Source organism: Pagrus major, chromosome 8 (assembly GCF_040436345.1).
Source record: "Pagrus major chromosome 8, Pma_NU_1.0".
Lineage (NCBI taxonomy): Eukaryota > Metazoa > Chordata > Actinopteri > Spariformes > Sparidae > Pagrus > Pagrus major.
Window position 1 is genome coordinate 18,989,655 of NC_133222.1, and position 14,391 is coordinate 19,004,045.

Below are 14,391 nucleotides of genomic sequence, written 5' to 3' on the forward strand. Positions count from 1 at the left end.
TCAAAAACAGATCAGTAAGTATTACATTTTTAAATCTGATACTAATAATAACTGCCATTATTTAGAGTAGCCCGGTATGAAAATGCATTTTTTCTTGGATAAAAAGGATCCAAAAGAACGGACTCACTCATTCAAGCTTCATCAGGCTGCATCATATGTGGAAAATAGAAGTAACAGCAGCAGATTTTGCATTTGCTTCTGAGAAACACAAGAAAATGTACATCTAGTAAATGTTCTTACTTATTACTGGAGTTATACAACACTGTCTTAAACAGACGGTGTTATTATAAAACCTAAGGTGAGGCTCAGAAAACAATCCGAGTGGAGAAAGAAGACACTGAAATCTGTTGTTTTTAATGAAATCTCAGAGTGTAAACAGTGCAACTTTTATTGATTTTTTTTTAAAAGAAATTTCTATGACACAGTGCACGTTGCTGACATTGCTCTGCACATTGACAAGTGATGACACACAGTATGAGGCGGCACTAATGACCTGTGCCGTCTTGAAAACAAGCATGCATCTAATTGTCAAAAAAAAAAAGAGTTAAAAAAACAAACGGTGCAAAGAAATGTCTGCAGGTTCAGTGATGACAACAAATGAAACATGAACATCACTTTGTGTGTGCAATCGTGAAATTAAAGCTGTAATCAAAAGATGGCAGCCCGGCCACATAAAGCTGTGACGCCGGTGTGTTACTGTGTTAACTTGTCAGACTGCAGACTGAGGCTTCAGGGGAGCACGAGGTTCACTTTGACATCAGTAAGTTTAGGATTCAACATTAATCTCACGTGTATGACTCAGCATCGACAGCCTTGTCCCAGTGCTGTTTTAAAGGATCACTCTGGTGTTTTTTTTGCATGTTGTCGCCCATTTACAAGAAATTACACACTGTTGTTTAGTGCCGACATGATTAGACAATCAGCAGACAGTTCTTGCCAACAATCAATTATAATGCAACATTAGCTGCTCATTTATATTTAGTAAATTAAAGGTATCCTGTGGATTTTTTTGTAAACAAAGTTATGTTGACATTCACCATTTCTCACCAAAGTGCATCATCTATCTTATAGGTCTAACAACTGAGTTAAATGCATGTAGGTCAAACATTTTCAGAGCCATTCGTTTTGGAAGAATCCAAATTAGACCTGGTTTCTTTGATTCCAGCTTCTTTAATGTGATATTTTCTGTTTTCTTTCCTCCTCGGAATATCTTTGGGTTGGTGACGAAACAAGACATTTGAGGTCATCTACGATTCTACCATGTTCTGACATTTTAAAGACCAAACAACTGATCGCTTAAATTAAGAAAATACATGACAGATTAATCGACAATGAAAATAATTGTTAGTTGCAGTCCTAACGAAATCTGCGTCGTTTGAGTCCCCTTAGCGGGCAGTTTTCTTCTTCCTTGCTTTAGTTGGCACATTGCAGTATGAGATACTGACAAAAACTGGACCCAAACTTTAAAACGTTGATCCACAATGCTATAATTGAAACTCCACAGGGTACCTTTACTAATTAGACTGTTTGTCAGATAAAACTATTTCAAGACATCCCCTTCACCTGTCAGAATAACGGAATTACTGTTAGTTGCAGCCCTAATGTTACTGCCAACCATATCACAAAGCAGGACTTGAGAATCATTACATGCAGGCAGCATTTGGTTTTATTGAGCCCTTTTCACACAGGAATAGTATGACCTGGGACCTCTAGTAATTTGTAATAATTGCTGAGGATGTCTGTCCTTACATTAATAATGTGGCTGCTGAAGAACAGACGCTGGGAGTCGATGTTACATGGAGCCATGGCATTATATCCAGGAGATGATGTCAGTAAATAGAAGTGAAATACAGACTTTGCATATCCCGTGTGAATGGGCAACACGAAACACAAACATACTAGTCCTGTCTGAAGAGGGCTCAGGTTTTACATTAACGCACTAAAATAGCATGAAAATCTACTTGCAAAGACATGATAACTTGCTTGAGAAGGCAAATTCATACAGCGGACATGTCAGCATTTTTCTCAAAGTTGGTCACTGTTGCTTTGTAGCAGCTTGGAAAAGTGTCAAATGACACAACTTTGACTGTTTTAAGACTCTGCAGGTTGATTTTCACACAATAAATCCAAAGACTGAAACTAGAACTGCAGTTATCAGCAAGAACGTAGAGGAAAAAACACTTCATTTGTAGTAAATGAGCCTCAACGTGATACCACCACCAATGATGCTCTTTAACCTCAGCTTTGACACTCATTATATCATTATGGCTGTTGTTGAAGTAACTGTTAACAAGCCTCTGCACTGTGTTCAACTTTCCCCCAAACTGGCTTCAAAAAGGCACAGACATGTGTAGTTATAATAGTAAAGTTTGCACTATGATTGAAATCTAAGACATTAAACTCACAAGCTTGACCTACAATGCAACCCTTGACCACAGCTGTAGAAATCTAATGCCTCTCAACACCCTGCGCCCCTCCCCTCAGCATCGATAGTATTTCAAATCTGAAAGACAAAAACAAAAAAAAACAAAAAAACATGGCTGGTACTTAAGTATTTTATCCACCTGGTGGAAGTGCTCATAAATCATATTCATCTAAATGTTATTTTTATCCCTTTGAGTCATTAAAAAGAAGCAACAGAGTGAGACTTTTGGCCACTTTCTTCATCTGGGTCCCCAGAAGTATCTGATGAGAGAGCAGCCGCGCTGTAAACAATTAACCACTGCTGATGTGAAGGAGCTCCTGATCACACGAGGGAGAAAATCCTGAGAACGACGGACTCAATTCCCTTCTCTTGTGGAAATTAATGGAATCATTCATCTACACTTTTCTCTTGTCGTGTGTCCATATCTTTGTATATGCAAACTCTTTTCATCTAATAAGAAAATATTTGTGGAAGGTTAAATGAAAATATACAATTATTAATACAATAGAATACAGAGCTATATGTTAAAGGTGATTAAAAAAACAGGTTGATTGTATCTCCCTTTACAATGCACACATTTTTCCTTGGTTTAAAGGCAAGAGGTAAAGTGTATAAGAAGAAGGCAGCCTGTCTGTTCTGTTCTGTCGTCCAAAAGGCTGGTGCTCGAGGATTAGGCGATTGCTTTTGCTTCTGGTAAGAAAGCCTCCCAGTATTTTATCAGCTGGGGAGAAAAAAAAAGACAACAGAGTCAATTCATTTATAGCTGCTAGATGAGAGGTGGTTAATAATTAGGATTTACAACAGATGTCATGGCATTTTTCTACTCATGGATCCGATAAAGCAAAAATATTAACATCTGTGAGATCCACTGACTCAAACATCTCTGAAAAATTTGTTTTTATGGGTTTGAGACTTCTTGTTGGAGGAAACAAGTCATTTGAATACATTACTTAGGCCTCTTGAAACTTAGCAACTTTTTCAGTATTTTTTAAATGTAATACTTCATTGTGATGGGCCACAGAAATGTCCTCAAATTATTTGTCCAAAAAAATTGCAGTTCCACCTTAGCTATATAGTTACACCTGGGCCTAAAGGGCCCTTTGCCTTTCGTTATAAAACAGCAGTCAGTCAGTGGGTCAGTAAGTGTGCTAACGGTTGTCCCTTTCAGATGTCAATAATTAAATTCATGACAACTTTAGCATACAACCTCATACATACAGAGAAAAGAAAAAAAAAGCTACAAGATGTAATACCTTGGGAAATGTGTTTAGAACTATATACTTTTAGAGGGCCTTAATTGTCACTAAATTAATTTATCAACTTTAACTTTTTTTAAAGACCCCCAGACACCCTGCCAGAGAGACACTCACCTGCTGCTGAGACTGAAGCAGAGACTCCAAGTACTTAATTATCTGTTTTTTGAAATTCTTGGCTTTGTCTTTCTGTAAGATTAAATAAAACATTTCATCAGTCAGCAGTAACAAACTTTTTCAGCTGTCCAGTAACTGACATGAAAGCAACAGGGATCAATATCAGTACCTCAAAGCGGACGACTTCCTTGCGCACAGTAGCAGAAACTCTTTCAAAGTCTCTCTCGAACTGTGTCACCTTGGCCTCCCACTGTTAACAAGAAAAGAAGAAGAGTTTAAAGTCCTGCAGTGAAGAAGCCCAATCATATCATGGCAAGGTACATTTGAATTTCTAAGGCAGAAATACAAAAAATAAAAAGTTGGGTGGGAGGAAGGATTTTATTTTTTCTTCTTTCTGTTACTGTGAGGTTTTGTGTTTGGCTAAATAAATAAATAAAAAGGGAAAAAATGTTATCTTAAAAAATTCTGAGATACTAAGTCAGACTTTGAGTGTATAAAATTATTATAAAATTCTGAAAACATTCAGAATTTTTAGGTTACTTTTTATCACTTTTCAACTTTTTATGTTATTGTCTTGGCACAATTGAGCCTCTATACAAAAACAAAACATTAGATATAGACAGAAGACAAGCAATTATTGTTTGTCGTATTAGACAGATAAGATAATTTTTCATTTGGAGGAAAAACCTAAAGATTTAATATTCAAGCACCTTCCTACCAGGATAAAGTAAATGAGCATATGTTGCTCGCGAGTTTGCAGTGATTGTTTTCATTACAAGTGACCAAGACAATAAAATTTCAACTCTAATATATTTGGAAGTTTGAAGTCATTGTCCAAGTCCATTGTCCCAGTCCAAGTCATTGAAAAAAACCAACAAAAAAAACCATCTTCAAACTGCAGTATTCTCGTTATTTTCTCTGTGTTGATTTTGGCTGCCGTTGTACCTCAGCGATCTCCTCTTTGGCCAGCTGCAGTTTGTCTGGCTTGTTGGCCCACAGCAGTTTGGCCTCAGTCTCCCTCTTCTTCTGCAGCACGGTCTGAGCATCCTGCCAACGCTGCCACGCCTTCATCCGGTGATCAAACGACCCCTGCAGCCCACGAACACACACAGGATCATTTCATGTTTATATTTAGCTATTTACTTTAGCCACGTAGCCGGTAGCTGAGGCTCTTATTCAGAACAACTGTCAACTCTTTAGTCAGTTTTCATGGAAATTTTGCTTGTTGTTATTTCTTTCTATTAAACCACCATTAGAATAAACACAGATTCTGAAATCAACCTTTAGGCTTTGGAATTAAATATATTATAATTTTTATGGCCTTTTTTGTCTGGCAAACACTTTCCTTACAAGGATTCAACACAACTTCTTGGACTACACTGAAATGGCAGACTTGACCTCACAGCTTAAGATGATCAGCCACAATGACTGATGGCAGGGCTGCAGGTTTTTTGGACTTGCAATGAAATTAAACTACTTAAAAACTAGTCTGGTGTTTACATTTCACTTACATGTAGCTAGTCAAATTGCCTCCTTAACTTTAATAAGTAAAATCACTTACTAATTAAATTATCTGAGAAATTAATGCTACGCTATGCAGACTTAGCCTTGACATCCAGAAATGAAATGTTCTCATTACCCTCACGGCTCCAAGCAGGCGGATGTAATCTGCGATGACTTCGGCGAAGCTGAAGGTGTCGTTTGCAGCCTGGTCCTGGTGCAGCTGCTCCATCTTGTCCTCCACCTCTGCCAGCTGAGAGAGAGCTCGGGACAGAGCCGTGTTGTCCTCCGCGCTGCCCAGCATGGCCGTGCTCTTGGCGAAGCTGGCAGTATTTAAAGACAGCTCTGGAGGCGAAGGGCGAGACGAACGTGGCATTTTTACCAAAACACCGAAAAACATATGAATTATCTTTTTCAAACTACTTTCTGGGCAAAGCTCTGTGTAAAAATAACACCTACTATGGAGAACACTGGTAAAGAGTTATCTTCAAAATGTTGTCTCTATTTAGGCCTTAGTAACAGTTGGTTTTTAAGGAAGAAAATTATCAAACTGCACTTGGTTTCGTCTCCCATAAAAATGCATTTAATCATCCTCAACCCTTTCTCAAAATCTGACTAATAAATAATCAGCACAGGACTCTAATTGAAACCATAAGCCTTTCGTGGTTGTATGGGAGATAACTGACCTTTCCTGTGGACCACCAGAGATTCAACCAGTGCGTGGAGCTTCCTGAAGTGCTGGTCTGCGGACTCCACCTCCTGCAGCTTCTCCTCAAACCACTGCAGCAAAACACACAGTTAGTGCAACTCCTGTTTGTTCTATAACTGAGTTTATTAGTCAATTAGTCAATCAAAAGGAAATGAACTATACTTTTTTTATCATTTTTGAAGAAAAACATGAATCATTTTCTGGTTCTAGCTTCTTAAATGTGAGGATGGGCTGCTTTTCTTTGTTATTTGTGATAGTAAATAAAGAATCTTTGGTTTTTTAAATGTTGATTGGACAAAAGAAGCAATTTGAAGATGTCACTTTGGGCTCTGGTAAGCAGAACGGTCTGGTAGGTTTAGAAAACCTTTAAAACCAGGAAAAAACAACGATATATATCATATATATTTCCCAGCCCTAAACTATAGCAAACAAAAAAAGCACTGGACACAAAAACATTAAATTAATACCAACAGATCAGCTGATAATTCAGTGTCTGTAAGTCTGTGCATTCATTTAGGTCACAATAAACACCATCATTTACACTCAAGAATGTTTTTTCCTCAGTGCAAATTCTCCAAAGCACAGATTCTGATTAATTATGAAAAACAAAGGAGTTGACAGACCAAATTTTCTGACTAATGTGAAGCCGTCATCAGCCTTTCACGGAGAGTTTGTTACTGGAAAAGGCAGATTTCCTCATTACAAGAAATGATCTGCTACATCAGAGCTTCTTGGGAATGAAAACCGTTGTGAACAGCAGGAGTGTCTGTTTACAGCTTGACTCACCACGTCTGACTCGTTCATCTTGATGGTCATTTTACTGACAGCATCTGTTGCTTTGTTGATCATTTTCAGAAAGCCGGCGCCGCTCAGAGCCTGGGTGCTCACTGCTCTGGGCAACTGAAGACACACACACACACACAATACAGCTATCAACAGCCTGCATTTAAAAAATGTAGTAAAAATTCAGAGAAAAAATAGTAAATGGCAGAGGAATAATACATCCTGTGTTCCATCAATTTTAACTGATTTCTAGATGTGATAAAGATTAATTTATTAGCAAATTATTATTAATACTTAAGTTGTGTGTGAGATATGTTGATGGTCTTAAAGAGTTCAGTATATCACAATGGTTCAAGTACAAAAATAAATAATTGTTTGTGTGATAGAAAGGCACTTTTATAAGGTTTCAGCTTACTTCTTCTCTCTCCAGGAATTCTCTGACGTCGGGATCTTGGAGAAGTGATGGGTGATTTACCACTCGCTGAAGATACCTGTCAAATGAGAAAAAAAGCCTCACTTTCTTGCAGGGAAACATTAAAAAAAGGACAAGATTAGTTTTCTCTTTGTGTAACTGAATGGTCAAAATTTAATTTTAAAACATACTTTGACTCCTTCTCTCTTACCTCTCCAACGCGCCTCTTCTTCTCTCAACAAAGTCTGCAGATGAGGAATCTTCCTTTCCCACCTTCACCTTTGTCATACCTGTGCAACACAACATCCCTTCTTAGAGCTGATGGAGATTAGGTTTATAGTTTACCAGAGGAAAACCGGTCAGCCTACCCAGGATGCTCTTCTCCGGTGGCGGAGGCACAATAAATCCATTTGGTCCATGTTTCTCAGAAAGCTTCTCATAGAGGCCGAGGAAGTCGCTGAAGCGTCGTCTCACTGTGAATGTCTTGTTGCGGAACATGGGCAGTGTGGTCTGAAAGAGAGTTTATACAGTTATCTTCACTTGTTTAGAAGGCTTAAAGGCTAGATTGTTTTGGTGCGAGTTGCTGAGTTTTGGAGATATTGGCTGCAGAGATGCTAGCTCACCTAGCACCACTAAGCTAGCTAATGTTACAGCCAAGCATCAACCTCCAGCTCTTAGAATTGAGGCCTATGCTGAAGTATCAAAAACTGCAGTTCCTCAAATGTCCACTTGAGGCTGGCTGCAAAAGTCAATTGTCATAAGAAGCCATGTTAAAATGCCCAACTTCACAGCAGAAATAAACATGTTTAACAGTTTTTGTCTCTGTACCCTTCATGACAATTGTATGGGGGATGAATTTTTACATAATTCAATCGTTTAACTTATATTAAGGCTTTAAGTTAAGCATAATTGCTAATTGCTCTCTTCTGTGGATTATCTCGAGTAACCTGGTCATGATTTATGGAAAGAGATGTTGCTGATGAGTTTTTCAAATGTATTTATTTTTGGTGCTTTAAGCATCACAAGCCGAGTGCCACTAGTTCCTTTGTATTGATGAGAAGGCAGACATCTTTATGGCTGATATCTCCAAAACTCGGCAACTCACGTGTCGGTGAAGAAAACTGTACTTTTGATTTTGGGGTGAAGTGGCCCTTTGACTTTGGTGAATTACTACTATTAAGAGTTTCAAGAGTAACAACAATTAGCTTCTGCTGCATCAAACATGAACAACTTCAGATCAAGTCAAACCCTGTATGTCGACAAGTTTTTACCTGTGTAGATACTTTGTAGGCCATGTAGGCGTTCATCCCGTCCCCTGAAAAAAAATAAAAGAAAGATGAAGAAAGATTTGGATTTTTTGGTGGGTTTTTTTGAGCCAATGCCAAAAAAAAAAGACACGCATTGCTAGAAATACTTTATTTTATCTCACTGTTATTGAGTTTCCTTTAAGGCGGTTTCTCACTAATCTCCCTTCTGTCTTTTTCAAAGGTTATAAAATATTAAATCAAGGACTGAAGCTCTTCAAAATAACCTTTACTCGCTTGATGTTTACAGTACACACACCAATTAGCAATCTTATTGCAATGAACAAAATAAACCCAGGTACATTATTTATAGAAAACAGAATAAAAAGACTCACCTATTTTTTCAGGGTCTTTGACAGAGACAAAGATCTCAAATTTGTCTTCCAGCTCTTCTTCCTCTTCTTCTTCCAACTGAAACAAATATTGAACAGAAAGGGGAAACATCAGAATTAGGATCTTTTGGGAGGAAATTTGAACAGTTTAATTTCTTTTTAAATGTTTGTTCAGGTAAGATGTAATTAAACGAGAAATTGTGATGTTGATGTTGCAGTATCATTGAGATTTCACTCAGGATTAGATATGTGCGTACCTCCTCCAGGGCAGCAGGCTGTGGCTTGGTCAGACTGGCAGCTCCTGACGAAGAGGGGGCGGATGCAGACGGTTTGGCTGTAGCCTCCTTCTTTCTCTGGTCCTGCGGACTGTCAAGAGAGAGCTCCACAGTGGCTTCTGTTCAAGAGGAAAAAACAGATTGATGTCATTACATGCTGAATGAAAGAGCGACGTCATTATTTACTTTATATCCTGGACTGTCCTGGCCCTGTTATAAGTCTGTGTAAGTTTAATATATTTTTATTAGCTGTCAATGCGGCAGAAAAGGTCTTATACATAATATAATTAGAGCTGCAATGATTAATCGATTAGTTGTCAATGACTGAATAATCAACAATTTTGATGATCAATTAATCGGTTCTAGTAATTTTTTTACGAAGAAAATAATTCCCTGATACCAGCCTTAAATGTGAAAACCAGGGCTAAAAACACTAGAGAGTACTGGACAAAACCAGGGCTAATTTTGGATTTAGTGTCTTGTTCAAGGACATTGCCATGTGACAGAAGACTACTCTGATTAATGGCCAACCTGTTGAGTTGCAGTCTTTTCTGTCCACAAGCGCTGGACTACTGCACACTAGCAACCTAAGGATTTCATTGAATCGGGCAACTTGTTTCTATAGATCCGACCTCGATCAGACAAATATAAACAATAAGTTCATGCACAGACATTCACGCTGAATAACTACAGTCTGTCTTTTTTTCATAAAACAGCTCAACTACATGAGGACCAGTGCTCGTAAACTGAAGTCACAAGTGCCTCATTTACTGGAGAGAGTTTGAGTGACCCGTCTTCTGGGAATATTGACAAATTCTTGCTGAAAGGGGAAGTAGAAACAAATTCAATTCCAGTCCAGTAAAGTGACCCTTGTTTTTTGTATTAATTCATCCTCTCTGTTGTTTCAGTTAAAAGGGGAACTCCCGTGTTTGTACACATCAAAGTCTGCTGACAGGTGCGGAGCACTTCTGCATATTTATAAAGCTTTAAGTGGCTCCAGAGGGAGCTGTGTGAAAGTGAAAGCTGGGGTCATTTGGGACTACACGATTGAAGATGAAAAAAAAAAAAGAAAATCTGGTGGAGTTAGAAAGAAATGAGCTTACCAACCCTTTGAGGCTCGCTTCTCATCTCAGACTGAAGTAAGCTTGAGGCTACATTAGCTTTGGAGTGGATGTGTCGACTAAAAAACATGATATTCCTGGTTCCGCTGCATACATTTGGATCCTTTATTTAAACTGCAATGTTGTAGAACGGCAACGCTAAAATCAGTGGAGTATTTTTTTAAGAACAGAAATGGGGCATCGTTGGTTTCAGACATTGACCATGAAATGCATCCGTAGCTCGAGTCTGGCCGTTAACCTTTGTTATCTTCAGTCTGTCTCCTCTCATTTCCTGGCAACCATCTAACATCCACTTTTTAATAACTGCAAACATACCTCAAAAGAATAAACACTGGGAATAAAGAACACATTGTAATGCCCTGATATGACCATCTGGTCTTTTTAAAATTGTAGTTGGTTCAAGTTATGTTTGTACTTTCAATAAATGTCTTATTGAAACTACACTGAAACCAACATTTTAATCCCAAAATGTTATGAGTGCAGTTATTGGAGGCACACTTTGTCTTTAAATGTACGGCAATGATCCCTTTCAAAACCCAAATCCTAAAATCCTGATTGTTAGAAAAACAGTGGACCTACCAGCAAATATATCTGTCTCTTCTTCAGAGTGGACTCCATTAGTCTTGGAGTTGACAGTGCTGGTGCTTTTGACGCTGGGCACTGTGGTGAGGGCTTCTTCAGTAAAGATATCAGCAGGTTCTGCAGGAGTATTGTCTTGCAGGGGTCCACCTATGTTGCTACTAACCCCAGCAGCTTTGGTCATGACAGATTTGTCCTTCTGCTCCATGCTGATGGTTTTCTTTGAAGTGGCACCCAGTGGCTCACCGAACAGATCCTCATCGGGCTCACCGAAGAGGCTTTTCTGTGGCTGCTTGGTAGATTTAGTCTGGCGTGGTTCTGTGAACAAGTCACTTCCCTCATCTTCGAACAGATCAACTGTTGCCTGGCTGGGTTTTTTGGCATCAGCAGCGGGTGGAGCATCACTGAGGAAGTCAACCAAAGGGTTGACAATTATGTCAGTGACAGGCGGCTTTTGTGTGTTACTGGCTGGCATATCAGCAAAGAGGTCGTTAACTGGAGCAGTGGAAGTTTCTTTTGCTGCCTGTTCAGCACTTCCTCCTGTTTCCCCATCACCAGGTGAATCTGTTGCCCCACTGGTCACTTCACTTTTATCTGTTGGTGCTTCGACAGTAACATCTGCAATTACAACTTCCTCTTCTAGTGCTTGAGTTTCACTTCTGATTATGTCAACAAAATCATCTGTGGGTTCATCTAAAGGGATTTCTGTTGGTTCATCGAGAAGGATTTCAGTTGAGTCTTTTGCTGCGTCTGCAACGGCAATTTCAGCTGCGACTGAGTCATCTGGAGAGTCGGTTATGTTGTTTGTTAGATCGACAAAATCATCAGAGGGTTCACTGACAACTTCGCTCTCTGGTTTGCTTTCTGTTGGGCTGCTGACAGGCTCAATTAAGGGAGCATCCATGATGTCAACGAGAGGATTCATTAAAACATCACTGGGTTCATTGGCAGGTGGCAGTGTGGGATCCATTTCAGTCAGTGGAGGGTCGCTCTGTAGATGAGGGGGGAAAGGGAAAAAAGAGTTAATGTTTTAGAGTATTTGAATATCACTGTAACTAACAATTACCTATCAGTTTCTTTTTGGATTAATCATCAGGACAATAAAATTTCTAAAATAGCTAAAAAAAGCCCATCCCAATTTCCTTGAGCTCAAAATGATGTCTCCGAGTTATTTGTTGTGTCTCACAGCCATGAGATCCCAAACTGATTTGAAACATTATTACATCATTTTTAAAGCTGAAATCTTCACTGTATCTGGGACGCACACCGTGTAAACTGGAGGCATGAGTTTGACTGTGTGTCAAGGGACTAAATCTGGGATTTTCCCAGTCTGAAAAACGTTTTTTGTAATTATTCCGACCCCACATGAATGCACTATTATACAACCAAAAAGGGCTTAGCTAAAAGCTTTAAGCTCCAGAAATGTTTTGTGGACTATGAAACTACACCTGACTTTCAAATCGACAAGAAGACGGGTAGATAATAAGTTCATTTTCATTTTTGGGTGAACTTATCCTTTAATAATTATAAATTATCCCAAGCATCTTTTTCTGCATCATAAAAAAGCATCATATTGGTGCATATTAGGGATAGACCGATAATCGATCTGGCCGATTATCTAGGCCAATATTCAGCCTTTTTCCGATTATCGGTATCCGTGTTTTTTGTGGCCGATCGCCGATTAGTAAATACATTGAAAAATGCACTACTTTGGCTCTGATGCAACATCATTTCTCTGTTTGTGGTCACCACTCTTTGTCCACAATACTATCTGATGTCACGAGTAACAGCCAATCTACACTGAATAATCTGAATTTGCAAAGTAAATAGTAGCTAAATTTATCAAATACATGAAGTGGAGTGACAGTTTTAAGTAGCAGAGAATTGAAAATGTAAAGTACTTGAGTAAATTGTAGTAGGTTTACATTCCATCAATGGCTATTCTCAACTTTGGGAATAAGATTTTTATTTTTCCTGTAAATGTTATTGGTCTCCTGGATTACTAATAATCGGTATCAGCCCTGAAAAAAACATATTGGTCGACCCCTAGTACATATCAAACAACAAGTTAATGGATACTGACATATATCAGTCGGACTCTAATTATACTAAGAGGTGTAATATTTACTCCACCCTCGCTTAAGAAAACATTAGAAACACCTCTCAGCTAAGTGCACCTAATAAACTGGCAGCTGAGTGTGTATATTGTGTGTACTGGCTAATTATCATGTTGAGTAATACTGAGTAAACAGTTTTTGAAACTTCTTTTACTGCATGAGGTAACTCTGAATCCACAAGTGACCACTTCCTGGTCCATCTCCAAGCATTACTTCAGCTACAGTCAGGCTCTGTTAAACGTAACATCCACACTGCTGAGTAAGGTTTTCCATGCAGCAGAGAGGGCAGCGCTCAAAAATCAAAGACAGCAACTTTCCAATCTCTCCTCTGAACTTTGACTGGGGGGAAAACATCCGGGTTCTGCCCATGTGACCACAGCTCACTCACATGACAGGAGGCTGTTGGTGCCAGCTTTTTAACCCTCATTAAGTAAAGATTGTGGATTTTGAAACACTGCTTTAAAAGGAATAACAGATCTAAGATAGATGTCCACTTCCACAGTCAACCTCACTCTCTGCAGATTAGACTTGCTTTACCTGTGCATGGCCTAAAAAGTCTGCACACCCAAACTGCTGGAGATTCCTCCAGATTAGTGCAAGTTAACCAGGAAGAGTTTAAGAAAACATCAACATTTCATTAACCACGTAGGAAGTATATCAGATGCATTGTGTGTTGATTGAATTCCTGATCAAATCACAGCTAGACAGCCCTCCCTGTTGCAACTTTTCCGGAAGAAATCAATAGCATCATGGATATCTGCAACAGTGTCCACACAAGCTATTTAAGGCCAACAGCGGTGATAGGTGGGTAACGTCAGGACAGATTTTCTCCATCTAAACGCTCGTAATGCTTTGATAATTCAAGTTACGATAAATGCTCCAAGTCTGACATTATCTGACATGACAGTTGCTTGGTCCGACAGTATTTTCCTCCACGCTAAAAGAAGCTAAATGTTGCTCAACACCTTTGCAAAACTTTTGCTAAATTAGCTTTCCTCGCTGATGTTAGCTAACTCGTCCCTTCTTTGACAGCTCGTGTCATTTAGCCACCACAGAGGCGGCTAAGCTCGCCTGAGATCAACGTAAACCTCGTTCAGACATACTGCGCTCATGAAGAGGTCCTCCCCGTCGTCTTCATCACTGTCTCGGCCTCCGACGTCTTCGGAGTCCAGCACATCTTGGTCCTCGGAGTCGGGGAACGGAGGAGGACTGCGCTCCGAGCTGGTCGCCATCTTCAATCTTTTTTAAAACACAAGGGGAGGCAACGTCAACTGCTCCCCGCCGCTCGCACCGCACAGACGGACCAGACGTGTCTCCTTTAGCCGCTGCTAACGTTACCTCCGCGGCGCATGTAAGGCTTAAAGCTCGGCTACACACTGTGGTAGTAGTTCGCACGACCAGAGCCGACAGACTGAGTGACTGGCTGCAGGAGACGGTGAGGACGTACGAGCCGCCGCTGTCTTT

The 14,391-nt window shown here is 39.5% G+C and overlaps 1 protein-coding gene across 1 annotated transcript; it reads right to left on the bottom strand.

The window, feature by feature from the left end:
* Window positions 1-333: 333 nt before the first annotated feature.
* snx1a (sorting nexin 1a) lies at window positions 334-14,372 on the bottom strand. The gene is made up of 15 exons (XM_073471415.1): window positions 14,031-14,372; window positions 10,811-11,801; window positions 9,093-9,229; window positions 8,839-8,914; window positions 8,471-8,514; window positions 7,568-7,709; window positions 7,411-7,489; window positions 7,203-7,278; window positions 6,791-6,904; window positions 5,982-6,075; window positions 5,435-5,640; window positions 4,741-4,884; window positions 3,965-4,045; window positions 3,796-3,867; window positions 334-3,146 (listed from the first exon to the last, which is right to left on the bottom strand). Exons 1-15 carry the CDS (start codon window positions 14,157-14,159, stop codon window positions 3,096-3,098), a joined length of 2,436 nt encoding a protein of 811 aa, XP_073327516.1. The 5' UTR covers window positions 14,160-14,372; the 3' UTR covers window positions 334-3,095.
* Between the last annotated feature and the right edge of the window lie 19 nt (window positions 14,373-14,391).